Source organism: Solanum tuberosum, unplaced genomic scaffold, assembly GCF_000226075.1.
Source record: "Solanum tuberosum cultivar DM 1-3 516 R44 unplaced genomic scaffold, SolTub_3.0 scf00051, whole genome shotgun sequence".
NCBI classification, from domain to species: Eukaryota; Viridiplantae; Streptophyta; class Magnoliopsida; order Solanales; family Solanaceae; genus Solanum; species Solanum tuberosum.
In genome coordinates, this window is record NW_006238978.1 from 111419 (window position 1) to 132879 (window position 21461).

Genomic DNA, 21461 nt, shown 5'->3' on the forward strand with positions numbered 1-21461 from the left:
TGTGAAGATCGATTATTAGGATAAAAGGTCAGTAAGTTATCATTTTAACTTGTTATTATTATTTCTTCTTTTTCTTTCTTTAAATAAAAAATCTATCGAAAATAATTTCATCGCTTTAATCCCAATTTTTTTGAGTAAATTTTAGGTTTTTTTTGATAACCAAAAAAAAAAAAAAAAAAAAAACCTAAAATTTATTTTTTTGAGTAAATTTTAGGTTTAGCAAGCATAAAAATCATATTAGCGCTCATATTGCTATGGAGCATAAGATTTGTATAAAAATCGTAGGCAACTTTGATTTGTATAAAATCGCAAACATCTAATTTGTATAAATCGTAGTGATTTATATAAATCGGGCATATGTGTCTATGAAAATGACGTTTGTATATGTATATGTTCTTTGTGTTTGTATATCTGCATAAAATTTGAATTCGTATACAATTGAATCGTGTTAAAACAATTGTATTTGTATATTAAATCTCTCTCTCGCTTTATACAAACACAAATTATACATTGTATTTTGTATAATTTGTGTTTGTATAAAGCGAGAAAGAGAGAAAGACAAAAGAGAACAAGGCAGGGAAAAAATTGTATTGTATAATTTTAAGTGTATAGGACGAAGAGATATGTATCTGTATTTGTATATACAGTTTTCTCTCGCTTTATACAAACACAAACACAATTTATACATTTGTGTTTGTATGAAGTGAGAGAGGCGATCGAGATTTCTGGGGAGAGAGGCGAATGACAAAATGTTTGCTACGGATTAGAATTAAATGAAACTATGATTATAACATTTAATTTGAATTAATAATTTGTTATTTTATGCAATTTTCCTACTATTTTTTTCTTCCTAAAGTTTATGCACTTTGTGACGTGTCACAACATTTTCTATTCCTTATCCAATACATTTCTTCCACGTCATTCTCAACAACCCCAAATAAAATTATTTTATTACCCCTTTAGCCTTTCTTCTCCACCATTATATACCCCTCCTTCTTCCCTTTTACAAACCCCTCAATTTCTTGTTTTCTTCACAATTTTTTTTTCTAACCAAACAGTTCCTTAATTATCTTCATTTCTTCTTCTTCTTCTTCTTCCTCTCATTGGGTCAAAAACCCTAAAAATGGAGTTCCCTGAGATCAACATGATCAGCGATTTTGAAGCAGGGGTGAAATGTCTACAAAACCCATCTCTGGTTTCTCGATTCTTTTCACTTTCTCCCATTGAAAAAGTACCCCAAGTTTACAGTTTCTGGAAATGGGGTGCTTTAATTCTCGCCATTTTAGCTACTTTCAGCAGCTTAATAAGAAAGATCAAGCTATTATTCATTTACGTTCGTAGAATGAAACCTTCTGCTGAACCCCTTCTTCAATATCTAGGCGAAGACTTCGATATTTCCGATGACGACGATGAAGATGATAAATGCTCGTCGGCGGCGGCACCGTCTTCGGATGATGAGGATCTATTAGATCAACAAATTGATGAGGATTTTACTGTTGCGGGGTCGTGTTTTTATTTCAGGGAAAAAGGGCAAAATAGGAATTTGAGATTCCGGCGGCGGAGAAATAGCTTCGAGAGGTTTCCATGGACGGAATTTTCTGCCGGAAAGAATGTTGTGAAGCTATGGGATAGTTTAGCTTTAGGATTAGATTATGAATACGAAGATTTATCGAAAAGTGTAGTTTCGTTATGGGATTTGAATCAGGAAGAGAAAATAGGAAATTTATTTACTGGGTCTTCTGAGGTACCGTCGGTGGCAATGGCGTCGCCGTCTGTGGTTTTGTCAACGGAAGTGAAAAACGACCGGAACGGTGTTGTTTTAGCTGCGTATGATACAAGGATGAAAAGTAATTCTCCGGCGATATGTGCTGACTGGGGTAAAGGATCAGGGAAGGTCGTCGGAGTTAATGGTTCCGGCGTCGGAAAAGTTTACGTCAGAAATGAAGCCGCCGGGAAGTTGACGGTCGGTGATTTGAGAAACGTGAAAACGCTGTTAGAGTAAATTGACGGTGACACGTGGTGGGACGCAGACGCCGTTATTGTCGAGGAGAAATTTGACGGTTCAAAAAAATGAGAAAACGCGGCGAGGACTTGTGTTTTTTCTAGAAAGGGTAAAATCGTCAATGAACACATGTCTGTTGTATCTCTCTGTATATAATTAATTATTTTCGACAATTATTGAAAATGATGATAAATTAATGTTTGGTCAAGCTTTATTATTATTTTTCTACATTTAAATTGTTTATGTCTCTTTATAAATATTCTAAATCTGATTTTCTTCGTGAATTATTGTTGATTAGTTTGTTGAGTTATTTTATTTTTGTTTCTTAGCTGGTGATTCTACCAAATTCAATTAATTATATATAAGTGGTCCTTTTGTCAATAATTAAATATTTGTTAGCCAGTTCAGCTAGTTTAAGTAGCCAAGTTTAATCTTTAATCACAATTTTATGAATGGGTTTAAACAAATCACATGGTTACTAAGAAATGATAGATAAAATTATGTCTGTGTTGACTTATGATTTTACGCGAACTGAAATTTTATAAGAAAATGTTAGATTAAAGTAGTTATTGTAGTTATTAAATGACGATTTACCATTTTGTATGTGAGGCTGAATAATATATAAACAAATAATAGACGTGAATCTAATGTTGTCCGAAAGGATAATTTCCTAAAATTCTACCATGAACTAAAATCTGAATGATGGTTTCGAAAAAAGTTATTTGTGAAAATCACCCTAAAGGCAAAAATGCTCCTTATTGACATTTTATTTAATTCTAAAGCTCGAAATCAAGATATTCGATTTAGGATGGTGGATCTCTTTTACTAAGGGCACATCCTTTGGTGGAAAAATGTAAATTGACTATCCTCTAGAACAAAAACAACATTAACATGGTATGAATAAGTTTGACAAAATTGAGTAACTTTTATTAATCAGAATACACAATTGATGAAGAGAAAATAAGAATGATTACATTAGCAATGACCATTCTTTTTTGTGCTTATATTAGGATTCGTCTAAATTTAAATTTATCTATTGCATACCCATTTTTGGAGCATCAACTTCAATAAAAAAAAAAAGAATGTATCTTATTCAGAAAGAAGTAAATTAGAATCATCCTACTACAATTTACGCAGATAATAATAGCCACTTGAATAGAATATGATCAATCTTTTTCAGAATTGCTTGTACAAATCAAACTGTGTGATAGCAACAATTCCAAGTAAACAACAAAGCTTGTGGTGGAGTGGTGAGTATTCTTTCATCTCTAACCATAAGTCTCAGATTTAAGTTTCCTTGGATACATAGTCACTTTTGTTAAGTGGAACTTCCCGATGCAAATTCAAATTTAATCAAACTTTCATGTGGATACCAAACTAGGGATGTGGGATCAGAAAAACAATTTCAAGTAATCACAAAAATCATGTTAAGTGGGTGCATTGTTTTTCATAAATGAATCAAACACTTTTAGCTGTCATCCATAATAATACAACAATAACATCAACCACTCAATTTATTTGTCTTAACTCATCACAATAAATACATAGGACGACAACAAAAAATGAGGCATCAAGTAGACAATTTCATCAGTGGGCCTTATTTTGGTTGAAAAAAGAAAAAAGTATACTTTTGTTAAAGTAGTTTCCATGCTGGATTATTGTTGATTGTTAAACCTGTTATTATAAATTTGATATGAATGCGTAATTTAATAATATAAGTAGTTAGTATACATAAGTTAAACTCGAACAAAATATTATTTCATTTAACAGACAAGCTTAACTTGAACACATTTAATATTCTCGTATTCTACTATAGCTCCGCCCCTATGTGCATGAACTATCAGGATTGATATAGGAGTTAAAATCATAATGAATATTGTTTGGTGATAGAACACTTTATCTACTTGATAGCCTATTTTTATGTGCATCTGAACTAGTCGGGAAAATGAATTTCGAACAACCGAACACCTAAAAAGAAAGAAGAAATAGAAGAAAGTTGGAGGAAATGATAAGGATTAAAATTTCAAGTAAAGTTTAAATAAATTTATGTTCATGAAATTCTATTATAATAAAGAAAAAATCAAAAGATAAAAAGGATTATTTGCACCATATGGCTTTTTTCTAAATCTTGTTTTTAAATTCAGTTTCCATTCATATAATGGCCTATAATTCTACCTTGGAATTTAGTTGGATGAATTTTTATTCTCATAGAAAATTTAACCCAATGAACTAAAAAAGAATTGAACAAAATTAGTTGCCTCAAAAGGGTTATTTGTGCAATTGTGCTACATAATAAAAGAAAGAATTGATGAAGTAAATGGCTAAAGTGCAAATGCTGAATCAGAGGAATATTGGGCTTGGCCCATTATTTGTTAACTTACTTTGTGAAGAAGCCCATATCTATATTGGGCTGATAGGTGCCCAGTCCCGGCTTAGGCTGGGCACCAATCAGCCAACTATTATCTTTTGGAATGGAAAGAAAGAACGAATGGTCGTAGATAACTGATTCAAATTTGTGAAAAAGATTATATGTAAATGAGTAGTTAGATTATGGGTTCTCAGAGTAGACGGAATGGAGAATGAATGAAATAGAATAGTTTGGAAGAACCGTACGATAAGGAAAGTGGACTTAGCCCAATGATGTTAATAATTGTAATTTGTTAACAATTATCTAGCCCAAAACTTAAGCCCATGAACCAAAATAAACTGTTAAGTTGAAAGAAATGGCCACTTCTTGTTGGTGTTAATTAAAATGTAACGCACCATTAAAAAAAAGTAAATCTCTACATTTTTATATGTAGCTTCCTAATCTTTTTAACTACTAATACAAAATTTTAATTTGTTAAAACACACACACAAACTAAATTACACGTGGCCCCATCATGACAATCCATAGATCTTTCGATCAAATTAAGTTTCACGAGGCCCATTACCACGATGAACAATCAATTTTGGAGAGTGTGCGCAAGCATGCATGAACCAAGTGTCATGCAATTATTTTTTTATGTTTGTGTTGCTCAGACTGTAAAAAGTGCAATCGCCTTCATCTTGAATCCGTTAAAATTGCATTATTTTTGAAGAATTTGACATAAATTCAGTACGTTTTTAGAGTCTACTTATGACCACCAGGCCTGTATTTACTGGTCATGTACTAAATTATTTCTGTAATATAAATATAGTTGCTTGAATTATAAGGAATGACAACTACTACATATAACATGTGTTGATTAATTAAATTTATCAGTTCATGCTTTCTAGCTAGTAAATAAGAATTGAGTCACATAATAGGGACAAATTAAAGGTAAAAATGTTTTTATTTTATTAATATATCTGGGGAAAGGAACATTACCCTGTTGCACAAATATTAAAAAATGTTGAGCATGCATAAAACCCAACAAAAATATATACTTTCTGATCATTGTGATTTGTGCCTATAAACAGTCATATATGACAGTCAAAATTAAGAACATTATTTATTGTAGTATGGTGGGTAAAATGTTGAGAGACGGATTCAGAATTTAACGGATTCATCGTCCCTTTAAGATAACTTCATTTTTCTCTCAGTAGCGGAGAGAAACTTGCTTATTTTCTTGAATTGCTCAGTGAGCTTTTCAAAATAAACATGGTATATAAAAAAATTTATATTTGATTTTGCTCAACCTAAAGTTATATGTTTGATAATCACCGATAACTTTAGCGCAAATTCTATTTTTGTATCAATAGTCTATCAAGAATCCAATAAATAAACATAATTGTGATTTAGAATTCATAAATACTAAAAATCTTGCTCCACCTGACTCTAATTAATATATGCTTCGTGTAAAAATTATTAAATTCTGATGAATCGTAGATATATATATTTTGTAGTACATGCATGGGGTTGTGTAGGATCATGCGCAAATGGAAGCATAAACGCACGCCAACTGACCAAAACCCACTTCTTTATGCACTCCCTTCTTAATTCATTGGCTTGGGAAATACAATATTATTGAGCTCACTCACCGTTTATTTTTACTTATTCATTATACTTAAAGTAAATATTTAATTTTATTTGTTCCGTTTAAAGAATACAGAGGTAATTTACTATTTTATCCTTGTTATCAAGTAATATAATTATTTCTAACATATATAATTAAGAATGATATAGTAAATTAAATTACTCATTTATTAATTAATTCTTCACGAATGTGCCAAGTTAAACATGGACGGAGAAAGTACTTATTTTTTTTTAATTTAAATGTAAGATACTGTACTCCTTTATGACTCCCCATTCGATATTTTTGTCTTTCACTCTTTCTATTCTTCTTGGATCCCATTAATCGTAGCTTCCATATTTTTTTTTTGGTTTCTCGATCGGTGTTCAAAGTCTCCATGGTAACTTTTATCGTCATTTTATGTTTCCTTCCAATTGAACTGGTTAAATTCTTATTTTTAATGCACAAATAATAATATATAAAAAAAAATTTTATCTGATATATGTATGATATTTATGTTGAAGTCCAATCAATTCTTTCAGTACTAAGAGTCAATAAAATCCACATATAGCACATTGTTAAACCTAATACACATCTATGTATTGCATAAGTTCCATAGTGCTCGTTATCAAGTATTTTTGGATGAAAGGAGTAAAAGATTATTTTTTGTTATAATAAAACATCTTATTTTAAATTAAACCAACATGTCTAAGTTCAGCCGCTGCAAATAATTGAAGCTGCAGTTTGGAAGGCATGCGATTCTATTTTAGTCTAAATTTAATTTATAGTTAGAGTATTTTTTTTAAACTATATATTAGGACATATTAAGGGGCTTAGTATTATTAATCATTAATTAGCTATATAGGGGTTACATGCATACCACCATTGTTTGCCTTAGCATGTAATTTGATGATCTCAAACAAATTAGTTAACACTAGCTAGCTCAACTAATTATGCATTGTGACATCATAATCATTTGATATGTTGTAAATAATTATGAGAGTGTGTCGACTAGTGGGGTTTACAGAAAAATACTCATACATTTTAGGCGATAATATTTTTATTATTATTATTTTTATTCGTGGTTTCCGGGTGTCGCTTTGCGAACCCGACTAGCTGTACCCACCGGGTCCCACTGTTTCAAGGCGGGTGCACCACAGTTAGTTCCACGGGGCCCTGGAGACGCGGCCGGTTTGTAATGCGTCCAGTGGCCCTGCTGGGGCTCGAACTGGCAACCTGAATTTAGGCGATAATAAGTTCTTAAGAAAACACACATCAATTTTAGATGAATCACACATCAGAAGACAAAAAAATAAAAGATTTTATATCAGACATATTGAATATGATTGTCCAAAAAAGCTTGCTCCTTTAATTCCTTTAAAACTTCTTATATAGTTATTTAGGTAACATGTGATAAAAGAAAAATAAGGTTCAAACTAAAGCCACTTTTGTGTAAATAAAGACCATAAGTTATAAGCTAGATATGTTCACCAAAACCATAATTTATATATATAGTTTTTGATATTATTTTCAAAGAGTTGAACCAACAAAAATACATTTTAATTAATTTCAATTAAAACCTTGTTTGGAGGGTTGTTACTTTGTTATATTGTCGTTTTCCATCGTGAAAAAATACATTTTGATTGTTAGTTAAATTTTAGGGAATTGTATAGTTGAAATCTATCGTGAAATAATGACGAAAAGTTTTATTTCAATGAGATTTAGGTGATCACAATCTTGCCTTAACATTTTTAGGTGATCGCAATATTGTCTTAATATTTTCTTCTCAAATCATCCAAATTTTAAAAATACTACATTACATGACAACGAAAAAAGATACAATTATCACAAACATTTTATTCATTACGACAATATAGCACAGCACAGTACAATCTTCATGTTCGGTAATACAACTTGTCTTTCCCAAATTTCCGTTGCCGGAATCTTGCTGTTTCCCGGCGACATCGTCGGCGGTAAGCTTCCATAGCCTCTACTCGTTGGATATTACACATCTGTTTCCCCGTTAGATACCTCGTGTTTTCGTTTATCCTTTTCACTTCTTCCGGTATCCTCAACCCAGTGCTCCGATCGGAAAACTCATTTTTGAGTTCGTCGTACATCCCATCGATTCGTTTGCTTAGAAACCGATTCAGAACCGGTCTCGATAGCGAGGCTTTGATTAAGGGATTCGACCCGTCGATGATAAATGGTAGTTTCCGTCGATTATTGATATCGGAGACTCTGTTATTATCTATAAACCATAAATCGGAACTAGAAAACTCCGGATCGGGAAGTTCGCCGAGTAAATGGTGATAACCGCCACGCCGTTCACCTTCAGAGCGTGTAAACACTTGAATCTTATCGGAATCGTTAAAACACTTGGCGCTGTCGATTGTTAGTTTCGATTTGCCAGTAGCAGTAGGTCCCATTATAATAACAAGACCCATTTTCTGTTTGTGAGAGTGGCGATGTAGAGAGAGAAATAAATACAGGTGAATTCCCAAAATTATAGGAATATTGGGCTTGGGCTTGGGCTTGAACCAACCTATTATCTCTACTTTGTAATGAAGATGTAACATAAGAGCCCAATAATGATGTGAGGCCAAGAAATGTTGGACAATATGTACATGCGTTTAAGATTAACTTACACAAATTTCACGAGTTATCATTTTGGTGTTTTCAGATACATGTATCTTGAAATACATTGCACATGTATCAAGGATACACAACAAATCTCGCCCGCAACTTTCCTATGTATCTAACATGTGAATTGTACTAGATATATACAAATACATAACGAATCTAGCTCGCCTCCCTCCTCATATCGTTCACCTCTCTTGCTATTTTAGTGTAGAAGGTAGCAAAAATATATGTATCTAAGGGGTCGTTTGATAGAGTGTATAAAAATAATGTTAAATAGAGTGTATCAACAATGCATGTATTATTTATGCTTGCATTAATTATACATAGATTATTTTAATGCATTATTTGGTTTGATGCATTAAAAATACAAAGATACCCTTGACTTTTATGGTGGAAAAGATGTAAAAAAAGGTGTAATTTGGGTCTTTTATCATATTAATGCATGCATTGCTAATACCTAGAAATAGAGTTTATAATTAATACAAATATTAGTTATACATAAATTTTAAAAAAAAGATACTAATAATACACAAGACTAATACATGCATTATTTCATAATATATATGCATCTTGGTTAACTAATTTTGTCAGCTCATGGTATCTAGTCTAAGTAAGAAAATGAGTCATATAGAAGGGAAAAGGTTCCTTTTTAATTTTTTTTTAATACTATTAATATTATGTGGCATGGGAAAGACACAAATATATAAATACTGAGCATGCATAGAACACAACAAACATACCTTTTTTTGTGCATACTAAAACAGTCATATATATGATTTCGTATTGCGATATGAAATTACATATTTAAATGCCTTTTAGTTTGTAACTTTTGTGGGCGAAATAGTGTGCAAGTATATATATGATCAGTGTTAAATTAGTTCAAAAAATTTCAGGATTCAATATATTAAAAAATAAACACATGAAAAGTCAGTGAAATTCGATGTTTATACTTAAAGGAATTGTTAGCAGTGGACAACTTTCGGCAGTAAATAACAAAATCCGTTGTTATTGAAAAATTTATGTTAATTTCAAGCTATTTAGCGATAGTTTAGCAACAAAAGAAAACTCATTCGCAATTTTTAATTTAATTTTCTGTCGAAAGAGGTTTTAATTTCCCTACTTTCAGCGTCATAAAGAATTAGGTAATATACTATTTCAATATTACTCTTATCATTAAGTAACTATATAAAATACAAATCGTTTTAGATTAGATTTTCAAAATATATCAAATAAATTAGTAATATAAATTCCTAATAAATATTTTTTGTAGAATGTCAACTATCAAGTCAATAGGGCCAAATTTTAAATAAATAAATAAATAAAGGGAATAATTATTAATTTGTAGCATGATTGAAGAGCACTTATTTGTTAGTATATTACAAGTTAAATTATACTAACCATGTAAATTATACTAACCATGTAATAAAATATTTGTTTTATGAATATATATAAGTTTAAATTGGAATATGAAATAGTGTATGAGGGTTGCCGCATGGGTTCTATTGGGATCATGGGCTAAAAAAAAAAACCGCACGCGTACTGACCAAAACCTAAGGCATTGGCAATAGAATACTACTTTTGGGGTTCGGATTTCGAGAGTATATATTTATTAGGTATGAGGATAATTCTGAGAGAAGTATCGAAAATAATTTTGAACTTTAATAGGTTTTCGATCTTGTAACAAGAGTGAAATATACTGCTAATTTTTTTTGAGTTTAAGAGTGTTTTTAACACATCTTAATTTTTTATTAAGAGTCTTGTGCTCCTACAAGAGTCTGAGACCACTTGTTATATTATGTGGTAGATCCAGATTGTATCTAAGTTTTGTTAGTCAAGTAAAATAATATTTTCAAGACTGTCAATAGTTCGTGAGTAAAATTAATGATTTGCAATGTTTTCAATATTTCTCTCTATAATTATGGTAGTTTTAAAGTATTTTTTGTTAGAGGTTATAATTAATGATTTGTCTTTCACTCTTTCTGTTCTTCTTGGATCTCCTCCCATTAATTGTGGTTTCAGTCATCCCTCGAATATAATTCTACATGTCATGAAAAATGTAATAGCGAAATAACTATAATTATTAATAAAAATAAATTAGAAATTAAGTAAAAATTATTTATTGATTTTATAAAATAGGCAAGTATTTTTAGACATTCAAAATAATATAGTTGTCAACTATTATTGAATGGAGGAAGTATAAGATAAATTCACTAGTATGATGGTTCAAAAAGCTAGCTAACTCTAGCTCCTTTAATTCATTGCGATTATCATCATAATTATCCCATGTATTTTGGTATGAAAGTATTAATTTCTTTTCACCTTAGAATGATTTGTGTTATGTGCACACTAAAATTAGAGACCTTTATGTGTTTGGTTAAATCATTACTTGTTCATTATATTGTAATGACATGAAATTTACAGATAGCACAATGTTTATGAGTTCTTTCTATATTGCTAATTAACAAAACTCATATTAAATCTGTGGTTACTAAAGTATTTAAATATATATATATGACTGCTAAAAGTGTGATTTATGAGGAAATATATACAACAAGTCAATAACTATATTATTTTTTTAATTTAAAAATAAATTGATTTTTTTTTTTAGTTAAAATGTATTAAACTTAAAAGGATAAAATGTTTAAAAAGGTGAAATTACATTTAAAAAAAAATATCATTCTGATCAAATTTTCTGACAAAAAAACTTTGAAAGAAATAGATAAATAAAAAGTATATTTTAATGGAATTGGTGTGATCTCATTGTTACATTGGTATGAAAGTATTATTCCCCCCCCTAGAATGATTTGTGTAATGTGTGCACTAAAATTAGAGACCTTTATGTTTTTGGTTAATTCATTACATGAAACTTACAGATTTACAGATAGCATTATGTTTATGAGTTCTTTCTATATTACTAATCAACAAAAGTCATATTAAACAATAGTTGAATCTTAGAACTGTGGTTTACTTAAAAGTTCATATCTATCTATCTCACTCTCTATATACTTTAATATAGTATAATTTATAGGAAAATATATACACAAATCAATAACACGTACAGTGATTTCTGATTTTATTACAATGTAATCTAAGAAAACTTTGAAAATATATATAAATAAATTTATTTTTAGCAAACCATCCATTTGACTATCTTGGATCCGTAGTCGCACAACACATACTCTATATATTCTTAATTACTTGTTCACTTTTCATTTTTTAGTTGTCCCTAATTATTTGTTCATTTTGACAAATCAAGAAAGGGCAATGTATTTTTACCTATTATACTCTCAATTAATTAAAACTTCTTGAAAATCTTAAATTTTTAATGCATCTACTTCATAATTAATATGGGTAAAATGATAAACTCACTATCTCAATAATTATTTTCTTAATAGATGTGTTAATTCAAAAGTGAACAAATAATTAGAGACTTTATTGATATTATTGTCAAAGATTTGAACCAACGGAAATACATTTTAATTAATCGCGATTAAAACCTTGTTTGTATTGTATCTTCTAAATCTACATCATTAGGTAATGATGAAAATTTTATTCGATGTGATTTAGTATGATCGCATCATTACATTAATATTTTATTCTCATTCATCGTAACTCTAAATCATCCAAAGTATTAAGGAGAAGTATACAATTATCACAAACATTTTTTTATTCATTAGGATAATACAATACGGTAAAATACAACACAATACATTATCAAACAATACGGAATAACCCTCCAAACAGTGTTAAGAGCTGAAGGAGTAAAAAGTTTCACAATCTTCATGTTCGGTAATACAACTTATCTTTCCCAAATTTCGTTCGCCGGAATCTTGCTGTTTCCCGGCGACATCGTCGGCGATATGCTTCCATAGCCTCTACCCGTTGGATCTTCCACATCTGTTTCTCCGTTAGATACTTCGTGTTTTCGTTTCTCCCTTTCACTTCTTCCACTACCCCCAACCCAGTGTTCTGATCGGAAAACTCATTTTTGAGTTCGTCATACATCGTCTCATCGAATCATTTTCCCTGGTACCGATCCAGATCTGGGTTGAAGAAGAAGTGATGACAAAGCTCCTTTGATTCATACTGAACCGGGTTCCACTTATCGAAAACGTCGAGATCCGGGTTGTACCGGTTCGATGAAGGATTTAGACCCGCCGACGATTGATGGGAGTTTTGGTCTGCCGGAGACTCTGTCATCATCTGTGCACAGAAAATCGCGGAGTAAATGGTGAAAAAAGCCACGTCGTTCAGCCACTGAGCTTTTGTTGGTCTCAACGCCAAAACTAATCCTATTTGCGAGGTAGATTGTTAGTTTTGGTTTGGCAGGAACAACAGCAGTACAATCCATTTTAACAACAGCATCCTCCATTTTTCGTTTGTGAGGGTGACGATGTAGAGAGAGAAATAAATACAGGTGAATGAATATTGGGCTTGGGCTTGAGCCTATTATCTCTACTTTGTAATGAAGATGTAACAGAAGAGCCCAATAATGATGTGAGGCCGAGAAATATTGGATCAAAGCGGACAATATGTGCCATGCGTTTAAGTATAAATTTGGGAAAATTAGTAAACTAATCACAATTCCTAACTTAATTAGTAAAAACATCTACACTTTAAAATAATTATTTAAAATGTCAATATTTTAGAAAATAATTTGTATCCAAATACTATTATTTGTCTTTCCTTTCATTTCTCAAAATAGTCCAACATGAAATACATTCACTACCCATTTAGACTTCTTCCTAGGCTTTAATACAATTAAATTTATTTTCCATCTTTCACGTTTTCAAAATTTTTCTCTTTCATCAAATTTTCACCATTATTCTCTCCCTCATTGTTGAAGAAAAACTAATTATTCAAGTTCATACCAATTTGTTCAAATCTATCAATTAATTCAAGAAATCTCGTCATCATTTATTTTGCGAGATTTCATGAGATTTTGTTTTCAAAATCACAAATTATGTTGAATTTTGGATTGTATGTATTACGATTTTTTTTTTAATTTTTATGTGAGTTTGTTAACATACTCATCAAATATTTATGCATCTCGGAATTTTAGTATTTTAAACACTATTTTTCGATTTTTTGTGATTTTGTTTTCATATTTGAGATTTAGTAGATTGTAATTTGTAGTAATCTACATTAGCATTCATACATAATATATTGTTTGATTTTTTTTATATATTCATATTTAATAATTTCGAATTTTGCTTATAGGGTTACTAATGCACAAGTGAACACAGATTCAGATTTGATTTTGGTGAAAAAAATCGGAAAAAGGAAACATAGCAAACGAAGAAGAAAGAGAGAGTCAGAGAAGAAGGTTGCAAAATTGTATTTATACCAGAATAGTATTCATATTAATTTTTGTTTGTCAATTGTTTTTCTTTTACTCATCATTTGTATTTTTATTAAGAACATTGTATTTCTTTTTTAGTTTGTAGTCATTCAAATAGGTATTTCAAATGGATTTGTATTTCTTAACCATAGATGTATCCTATTTTTTAACAGTCAATTTGTATTTTTTTTTAGAATATTGTATTCTTCCTCAACATATTATATTATTTTCACTATGTATGCTATTTGTTTTCTAGAATCTTGTATCCCTATTTCTTTCATAGTCAATTTGTATTATTTTTTTAGAATATTATATCCTTCCTCAACAGATTGTATTATTTTCACCATGTATGCTATTTTTTTCTTCCAAAATCTTGTATTCTTTCATAAATTATATTTATATGTAATGATTAGATTATATTGAGATACAATCGATAATATTTTTGTAATACAAATAAAAGAAAAGTATATTTGGCAATTATGTAATACAATTTTGATAACTGAAATACAATTTGTAGTTTTCAGTATGAAAGTAAAAAAAATCAATTTTAATTTGAATGGTAAAGTGAGCATACAAATTATTGGTATTCAATTAAATAAAAACATAATAAAAAGGAAAGTTGATCCAATCTAATGAAAAAGGGAATTTTTTTGAAATTGTAACTTATGAGAATTCTAAGTGATATGTTCCTTTTTTAAATTTTTTTATCTCCCTTGATTTTCTCCTTTCTAAATAATTGTAATCTTGAAAATCAAACAAATAAAAAATACATAAATAACTTCATAACAAACTAAAATATTGACATTTTAGATAAATATTGAAAGTGTGGCTAAGGGGTTCTATTAAATGCTAAAACATTGACAATTTGAAAATTTCCCCATTAAAGAATGAGAATCGAGCCGCTTTCTAAATGAAGCTTTGGGCCGAATATGATCTCCAATTTTAGCTGAAAATGGGTTAAAGAATAGTCAATAGCTTACATAAATCTCATAGTGTAAGACTTAAATTATATTCTATCTCTATTCTAAAATTACTTAGATATACTCTAGTTGATGATAGGGCAAATCTCAACAAGGATGTTGATGACCTCCTAAGGCAGAGGGGATTGTATGTGATTTTCATGATATAGGCCGATCGAAAAGTCATAGAAAATGATTGACAGACTTCTAAATTAATAAGTTTATAAAGAAAGGATACACATAACATCTAAGGGGGTGAAACGTAAATGTATATTTGAGCTAAAATATATTGGCATGAATCCAGAAATCATGATCAATTGGTAGCGTAGACATATGATAAATAAACAGTTGCTATAAAAATATTGCACAATCAAAGATGACTTAGTTTACGGTTGGATAAGTGAATGGTCTGGAACTGGTTGGAGAGTTGTATAGACTGCTATAACTATAGAGTATAAAGGCGGTAAAATTAGATCACAAAAATATATATTATAATTCGCTTAAGTTTAAATAAGTTATCGATTCATTCATTATTAGTTCAATTCAAGCTTAATTCAATTTAACTTATTTAAATTTAACTTAATCCGTCCATTTGACACCTACGTAGCGACAACAAATTAAAAAACATAATGATCATGTTTTCACAACACATGATCATCACTATTGGTTTCAAATGTGGTTTGTTGACAGTTTCCACAGTTCAATTCTTGTGTCATTATTTATGTCATCTTGAGACATACACCAGCTAGTTTTTTTCTTGTAGGTGTACTAAATTATTTCTGTAATATAGTTACGTGAGATATAAGGTAGAAGGACTATATAATATATATGCATCTTGGTTAATTAATTTTGTCAGCTCATGGTATCTAGTCTAGTAAAAAAAATGAGTCAATATAATAGGGACAAGGTTCATATTTTTTTTATTTAATATTAATTTTATGTGGCCTGGGGAAGACACGAATATTTAAATACTGAGCATGAAAAGAACACAACAAACATACCTTTTGTGCTTACTAAAACAGTCATATATGGCAGTAAAAAGAACAACACTTTGTTATGGGGCAAAACACTTCATCAGTCTTGTGCATAGTACAGTAATTTCATAATTTCATATCGCGATATAAAATTACATGTTCAAACACTTACTTAGTGTGTAACTTTTGTGGGCTAATAGTGTGTAAGTATCTATATAATTAGTGCTAAATTAGTCCAAAGAAATTCATAATTCAATATATATAAAAAGATAAATACATAATAATAAAAAAAAAGCCAATAGGATTCGTCATTCGATCTTTATACTAAAAGTAAATGGTAGCATTAATGGACACCTTTCATCACTAAACAACAAAATCCATTGTTATTGAAAAATTTATGTTAATTTCAAGTTATTTAGCTATAGTTTAACAACAGAAAACAAAACTTATAGATAATTTCTATTGTAATTTTCAGTCGAAAGAGGTTCAAATTCCCCTAGCTCTACCATCATAAATATTAGATAATTTACTATTTCAATATTACTCTTATCATTAAATAACTATATAAAGTACGACTCATTTGAGATTAGATTTTTAAAATATAAAATAATTTAGTGAAATAAATTTCTAATAAATATTTTTTGTTGAATGTCAACTATCAAGTCAATAAGGGCCAATTTTTTTTTAAAAAATAGAGGGAATAGTTATTAATTTGTAGCATGATTGAAGAGTACTTATTTTTTAGTATATTACAGTTAAATTATACCAACCATGTAACAAAATATTTGTTTTATGAATATATATAAGTTTAAATTGGAATTGGAAATAGTGTTTTGAGGGTGGCCGCATGGGTTCTACAGGGATCATGCGCTAAAGAAACCGCACGCGTACTGACCAAAACCTAAGGCATTGGCAATAGAATACTACTTCTCGGCCGTGTTCGGATTTCGAGACTTAAATAATATCTCTCTGTTCAATACTAATACTTATTCACTATTGATTTTACGTGTGTTGAATAAACTATAAATAGAAGGATAATTTACTATATCATCCTGATATAGTAATTAATAATAAGGGTAAATTAGGAACTAAGTGTAAAATTATCTATTGATTTCATAAAGTAAATAAGTATTGTTGGACATTTCAAAATAGTATAGTGGACAACTATTATTGAACGGAAGGAATATTAACAACTTTTTATTAAGAGTCTCGTAAATTAAGACGCAGAGTAATTTGTATTTATTTGAGAGAGACTTCCCAAGGACTCTTCATTCGATATTTTTGTCTTTCACTCCTATTCTTCTTGGATCTCTCCCATTTTAGCTTCCATCATCCCCTTGTCTTTCTTTACAACATGATCATGTCATATTAAAATGTTAACATTATATGTATAAAATATATAAATAAAGTATAGAGCTTGTAAGTTTCTTGCATATCATATATATATCAAGTACTATAAAGTGGTAATTTGAAAATTAAAATTAACCTGTTCTAACAATAATTAAATAATGCTAATCGATAATATATTACCTTATCTACCTAAAAATTGAAATACTATTTAAACAAAAAAAATCGTATTTCTTCATCAGAAAGTTTGTTACGTTATTGCTTTTCAAAAGACAAATTAAGTGATATTTCAATAAAAATATAAATATTTTCTCTAAATGAAAGATGAAACTTATACTCCCTCGTTTCTTTTTATATATATCTTAGTTTAACTAGTTGCTAATACGTATATTAAGAAAGTAAGGAAGGTGTTTCAATCTTGTGGTAAGTAAAACAAATAAATTGAAAATATTTTTGGCAATTCAGGTTCACTAATAATGTCTAAATCTAAATTAAAAAATCAAGTTAATTTTACTACTAGGATATATTTAGGAGCTTAATATTATGATTCACTTAGTTATAGGGGTTACATGCATACCACTATTGTTTGCTTTGCCGTGTTTAATGATCCCAAACTATTTAATTAAAACTAGCTAGCTCCACTAATTTTGCATTGTGATATCATAATCCTAATATATAAAATTTTTTTCAACTTGCTTCTTAATTAATTAATAATGAATGATTTTCTAAATTTAATAAAAATATACATGTTCGTCTGCATGCCAACGAGGGTAATCGAGAGCTATGACAAGGTTGTCTGTTAGATAGTTTTATATATATACTTTAAGATGATAATTAATATTCAACAACAAGAATTAAGGAGAATAAATGGTAAATAATTAAGACATGAAATTTGTGATGCTCATGATTGAGGGTGTGCCTATGAGAGCAGTATATACATGAAAGAACGACAAGTTTCTAGGTGAAAAGGTTTTGAAGAAGTGATTCACGTGATATCTTAGACGAATCTTACGTCATAATGAAACAGAAAAGTAAAAGAGAATATACATTCTTATCCAAAATACAAGTGTAACATTTACTTCTCGAAAATCAAATCATATGAATTTTGTCTCATATGTGAGTTTAAATATATAATTTTATTGAACTAATCTTATCTAATCTAATTAAAGTTTAAAAATTGGTCAAATTAACTCCTTCATCTTTGACAATTTTAAAGATCTCTTATAGATATTTTGGTATGGAATTATATTGTTTTCAACTTGCTTCTTGAATGAAATATTTATTATTTTTGATATAGCTAATTAACAATTATCAATTTGGCAAAGAGTGTAACATGTTCGACTTGCCAATACGGGCAATCTAAAGTTATAACACTATATTTAGGCGATCCTTTGCAAAATTAAACTATTTTAATTAATGGAAATCTTAATACACACCCTACATGTCAACACAACAATTTTTGATAACACTATAATCCTTCATGAAAGATTTATTTGGACAATTTTCAGTACCTAAAAGAAAACTATATATAATCGTTCAAAAAATGTATGATAAATACATTATTTTTTAAAATAGATTACTTGTTATAATAGTCTAAATATTATTTAATTAGTACTTAACTTTTGATACTAATTCAAATTGCATTGTTGAATTAGAATAATGATAGCTATACTGATTCAATATACTCTAAAGACGTACCTTCTTATAGACTTATAGAAATAAGCGTGCTATTATATCTAATGTATTATATTACATAAAGTTTATAATTACAGTCACTTGGTAGCAAAATGTGATTACTAAAATAAGAGTTTTTTGTGGATAAACACATTATCTAACTGACTTTTTAATTTAATTGATTGTTGAAGAAAATGATAGCATGATTAAGATTAATTTAAAAATACACTGGTCACTCTCAATAGAGTTTTCATAAAGCTTTTAATTAATTACTTGAACTCTTTATTAGCTTAATTTGTCAATGTTAGGTTATGATCCAAATTTGAATTAGAATTATATGATAGTACAACAATAAATTAAATGATATATGATCAATTTGACTATTTGAGTTAAAAGTAGTAAGGTATGAATTTGTCAAAAACATAAACCCTCCTTAAATATCATCAAATGTTGCGTTGAAATGATAAATACTTCTTTATTCTTAATTAGAGTATCGGGTGAAAGTATTGAATATGAGATCACCTTTATAAAAATCGTTTTATTCAGAGTGAGACTTTTAAACGCTAATATAAATTAATCAGACTCTAATATGAATATCAAACACCGAAAAAACAAAAAAAATATCCTCCTTAGATGTCTCTCGTGTGATATTGTGATGTTGTCATGTCTATTAATACATTATGTTATATAATAACTTTAGTGGAGGCGATCTAGAATTTGAATATTATGATCTATGTTGGAAATTTTTACCACAATATATTTAAATTATTTTCCCTCTATTTTATATTAGTTGATCATTATATTAAAAATAGTTGTTCCATATTAATTGTTTATTTTACTAAATCAAAAAAATATTAATTAAATTATTTCTATATTATCCTTACAATTAATTCTTTTTAAAAATATTCACATTTATTATAAAATTTCAAAAAAATAAATTAAAGAATGAATTAGTACCATTATATTTTGATTTATAATTTCTTAAGCATCGTACAAAATAAAAAGTGCTCTAAGTACTCATTTGAGATGGATAGAGTATATATTTTCGTTTTGATGTATACACTCAACACAAAATACTCCATTTATCGAAGTACTTCAATTTTTAACTCATTCCAAGAAACAAATCCAATAAAATAAAATAAAAAATAGAGAAAGAAGAAATTATAGAAGACTCTTTTTCTTTGATTCTTCTTCCATTTTTTTTATGTATATTTTTGTAAATAAGTTAGTAAATTACAAAAAAAAATAAAAAAACCATAATTGGTTACTACGTCAGCCTCATTACATACGTTGTTTTTTTTAAAAAACAAAAAATTATAGTATATATTTTATTTTTTTAAAAGAGAAAAATATTGTAAATGGAGAATTTTGAAGAGGTGTAATTAGCTGGAAAACCTACTCCAACAAAAATTGTTTCACAATCTTCATGCTTGGTAACACAACTTGTCTTTCCCAAATTTCCGTCGCCGGAATCTCGCTGTTTTCCGGCGACATTTTCGCCTGGAGTGCCTCCGTGGCATCTACTTTTTGTAGGTCCCACCCACTTTCTCTCAACCGTTGGATTTTCCACATCTGTTTCTCTGCAAGCTCTTTCGTATTCTGCTTTATCTCTCTCACTGCTTCATCGTATAGCCTGCATTTTTCCTGTACGGTGGTACAATTTTTCAAATTCCTAAAATACCCCTCCATCTCCGGTACCCCAATCGCTTTTCTTATCCCGGTGTTCCGATCGGAAAACCCGTTTTTCTCGAAGAACTCTTCGAGCTCTTCGTACATCCCGGAGTTCATCATCTCGTCGACTCGTTGAAACAAGTAACGATTCAGAACCGGAGTGAAAACATCAACCCAGATGAAGCAACAGTGGTAACGAAGCTCCTTTGATATACACTGAACCGGGTTTAACTCGTCGAAAACATCGACACCTGGATTGAACTGGTTTGATAACAGAGCGTAGATGAAGGAATTCGACCCACCGACGATTAATGGAAGTTTCCGGCGATTAATGATATCAGTGATTCTGTTATCAGCTGTATACCGGAAATCAGAAGGGGAAAACAACTCAGGACCGGAAAACTCACCGAGTAAATGATGAACAACGCCTCCCCGTTCAGGGATTGAAATTTTGTTCGTTGTTATATCAATCCCTTTGGAAACTTGAATTTTATCTGAATTTATAATCTCCGATGGGAAAAAACGAGTGGCGAGGTCGATTGAGAGTTTTGATTTTCCAGAACCAGTAGCACCCATTATAACAACGATTTTTTTCGTTGTTGGTGGTGCTACTGTTGTTGTCGTAGCCATGTTACGACATACCCATTTGTGATTTTGAAGGAATTTGAAATTTTTACGATGAATATGATAAAATGATCCGAATGATCTTCTCATAAGTAAAGAAGAAGAAGAAATATGAAAATGGTGATGCTTATGAAGCATAGATAACCAAAAAAGAGTTGGGTTCTACTACTACTACTACTATTACTGTAGCTATTTATTATGTACACCAACATACAAAAATCATGAATTTGAGAAAATGGGGGTGGGGGGTGA

At 29.7% G+C, this 21461-nt stretch overlaps 3 protein-coding genes across 3 annotated transcripts; 1 reads left to right on the plus strand and 2 right to left on the minus strand.

The window, feature by feature from the left end:
* Nucleotides 1–1123: 1123 nt before the first annotated feature.
* LOC107059997 (uncharacterized) lies at nucleotides 1124–2002 on the plus strand. Its single transcript, XM_015307222.1, has one exon. The coding sequence runs from the start codon at nucleotides 1124–1126 to the stop codon at nucleotides 2000–2002; it is 879 nt and encodes a 292-aa protein (XP_015162708.1).
* A 5806-nt stretch (nucleotides 2003–7808) lies between these two features.
* LOC102603815 (tRNA dimethylallyltransferase-like) lies at nucleotides 7809–8458 on the minus strand. The gene is made up of 2 exons (XM_015307248.1): nucleotides 8170–8458; nucleotides 7809–8052 (listed from the first exon to the last, which is right to left on the minus strand). The coding sequence occupies exons 1-2, from the start codon at nucleotides 8421–8423 to the stop codon at nucleotides 7872–7874; spliced, it is 435 nt and encodes a 144-aa protein (XP_015162734.1). The 5' UTR covers nucleotides 8424–8458; the 3' UTR covers nucleotides 7809–7871.
* An 11806-nt stretch (nucleotides 8459–20264) lies between these two features.
* Nucleotides 20265–21440, minus strand: LOC102604151 (adenylate isopentenyltransferase-like). Its single transcript, XM_006344069.2, has one exon. It carries the CDS (start codon nucleotides 21345–21347, stop codon nucleotides 20310–20312), a length of 1038 nt encoding a protein of 345 aa, XP_006344131.1. The 5' UTR covers nucleotides 21348–21440; the 3' UTR covers nucleotides 20265–20309.
* Nucleotides 21441–21461: the final 21 nt, after the last annotated feature.

Coding starts and splice junctions, on each gene's coding strand:
- LOC107059997 (XM_015307222.1), top strand. CDS start 1,124: ATGGAGTTCCCTGAGATCAACATGATCAGCGATTTTGAAGCAGGGGTG.
- LOC102603815 (XM_015307248.1), bottom strand. CDS start 8,423: ATGGGTCTTGTTATTATAATGGGACCTACTGCTACTGGCAAATCGAAA. Junction 8,053..8,169: donor CTACCATTTATCATCGACGG/GTCGAATCCCTT, acceptor TCGGAGCACTGG/GTTGAGGATACCGGAAGAAG.
- LOC102604151 (XM_006344069.2), bottom strand. CDS start 21,347: ATGCTTCATAAGCATCACCATTTTCATATTTCTTCTTCTTCTTTACTT.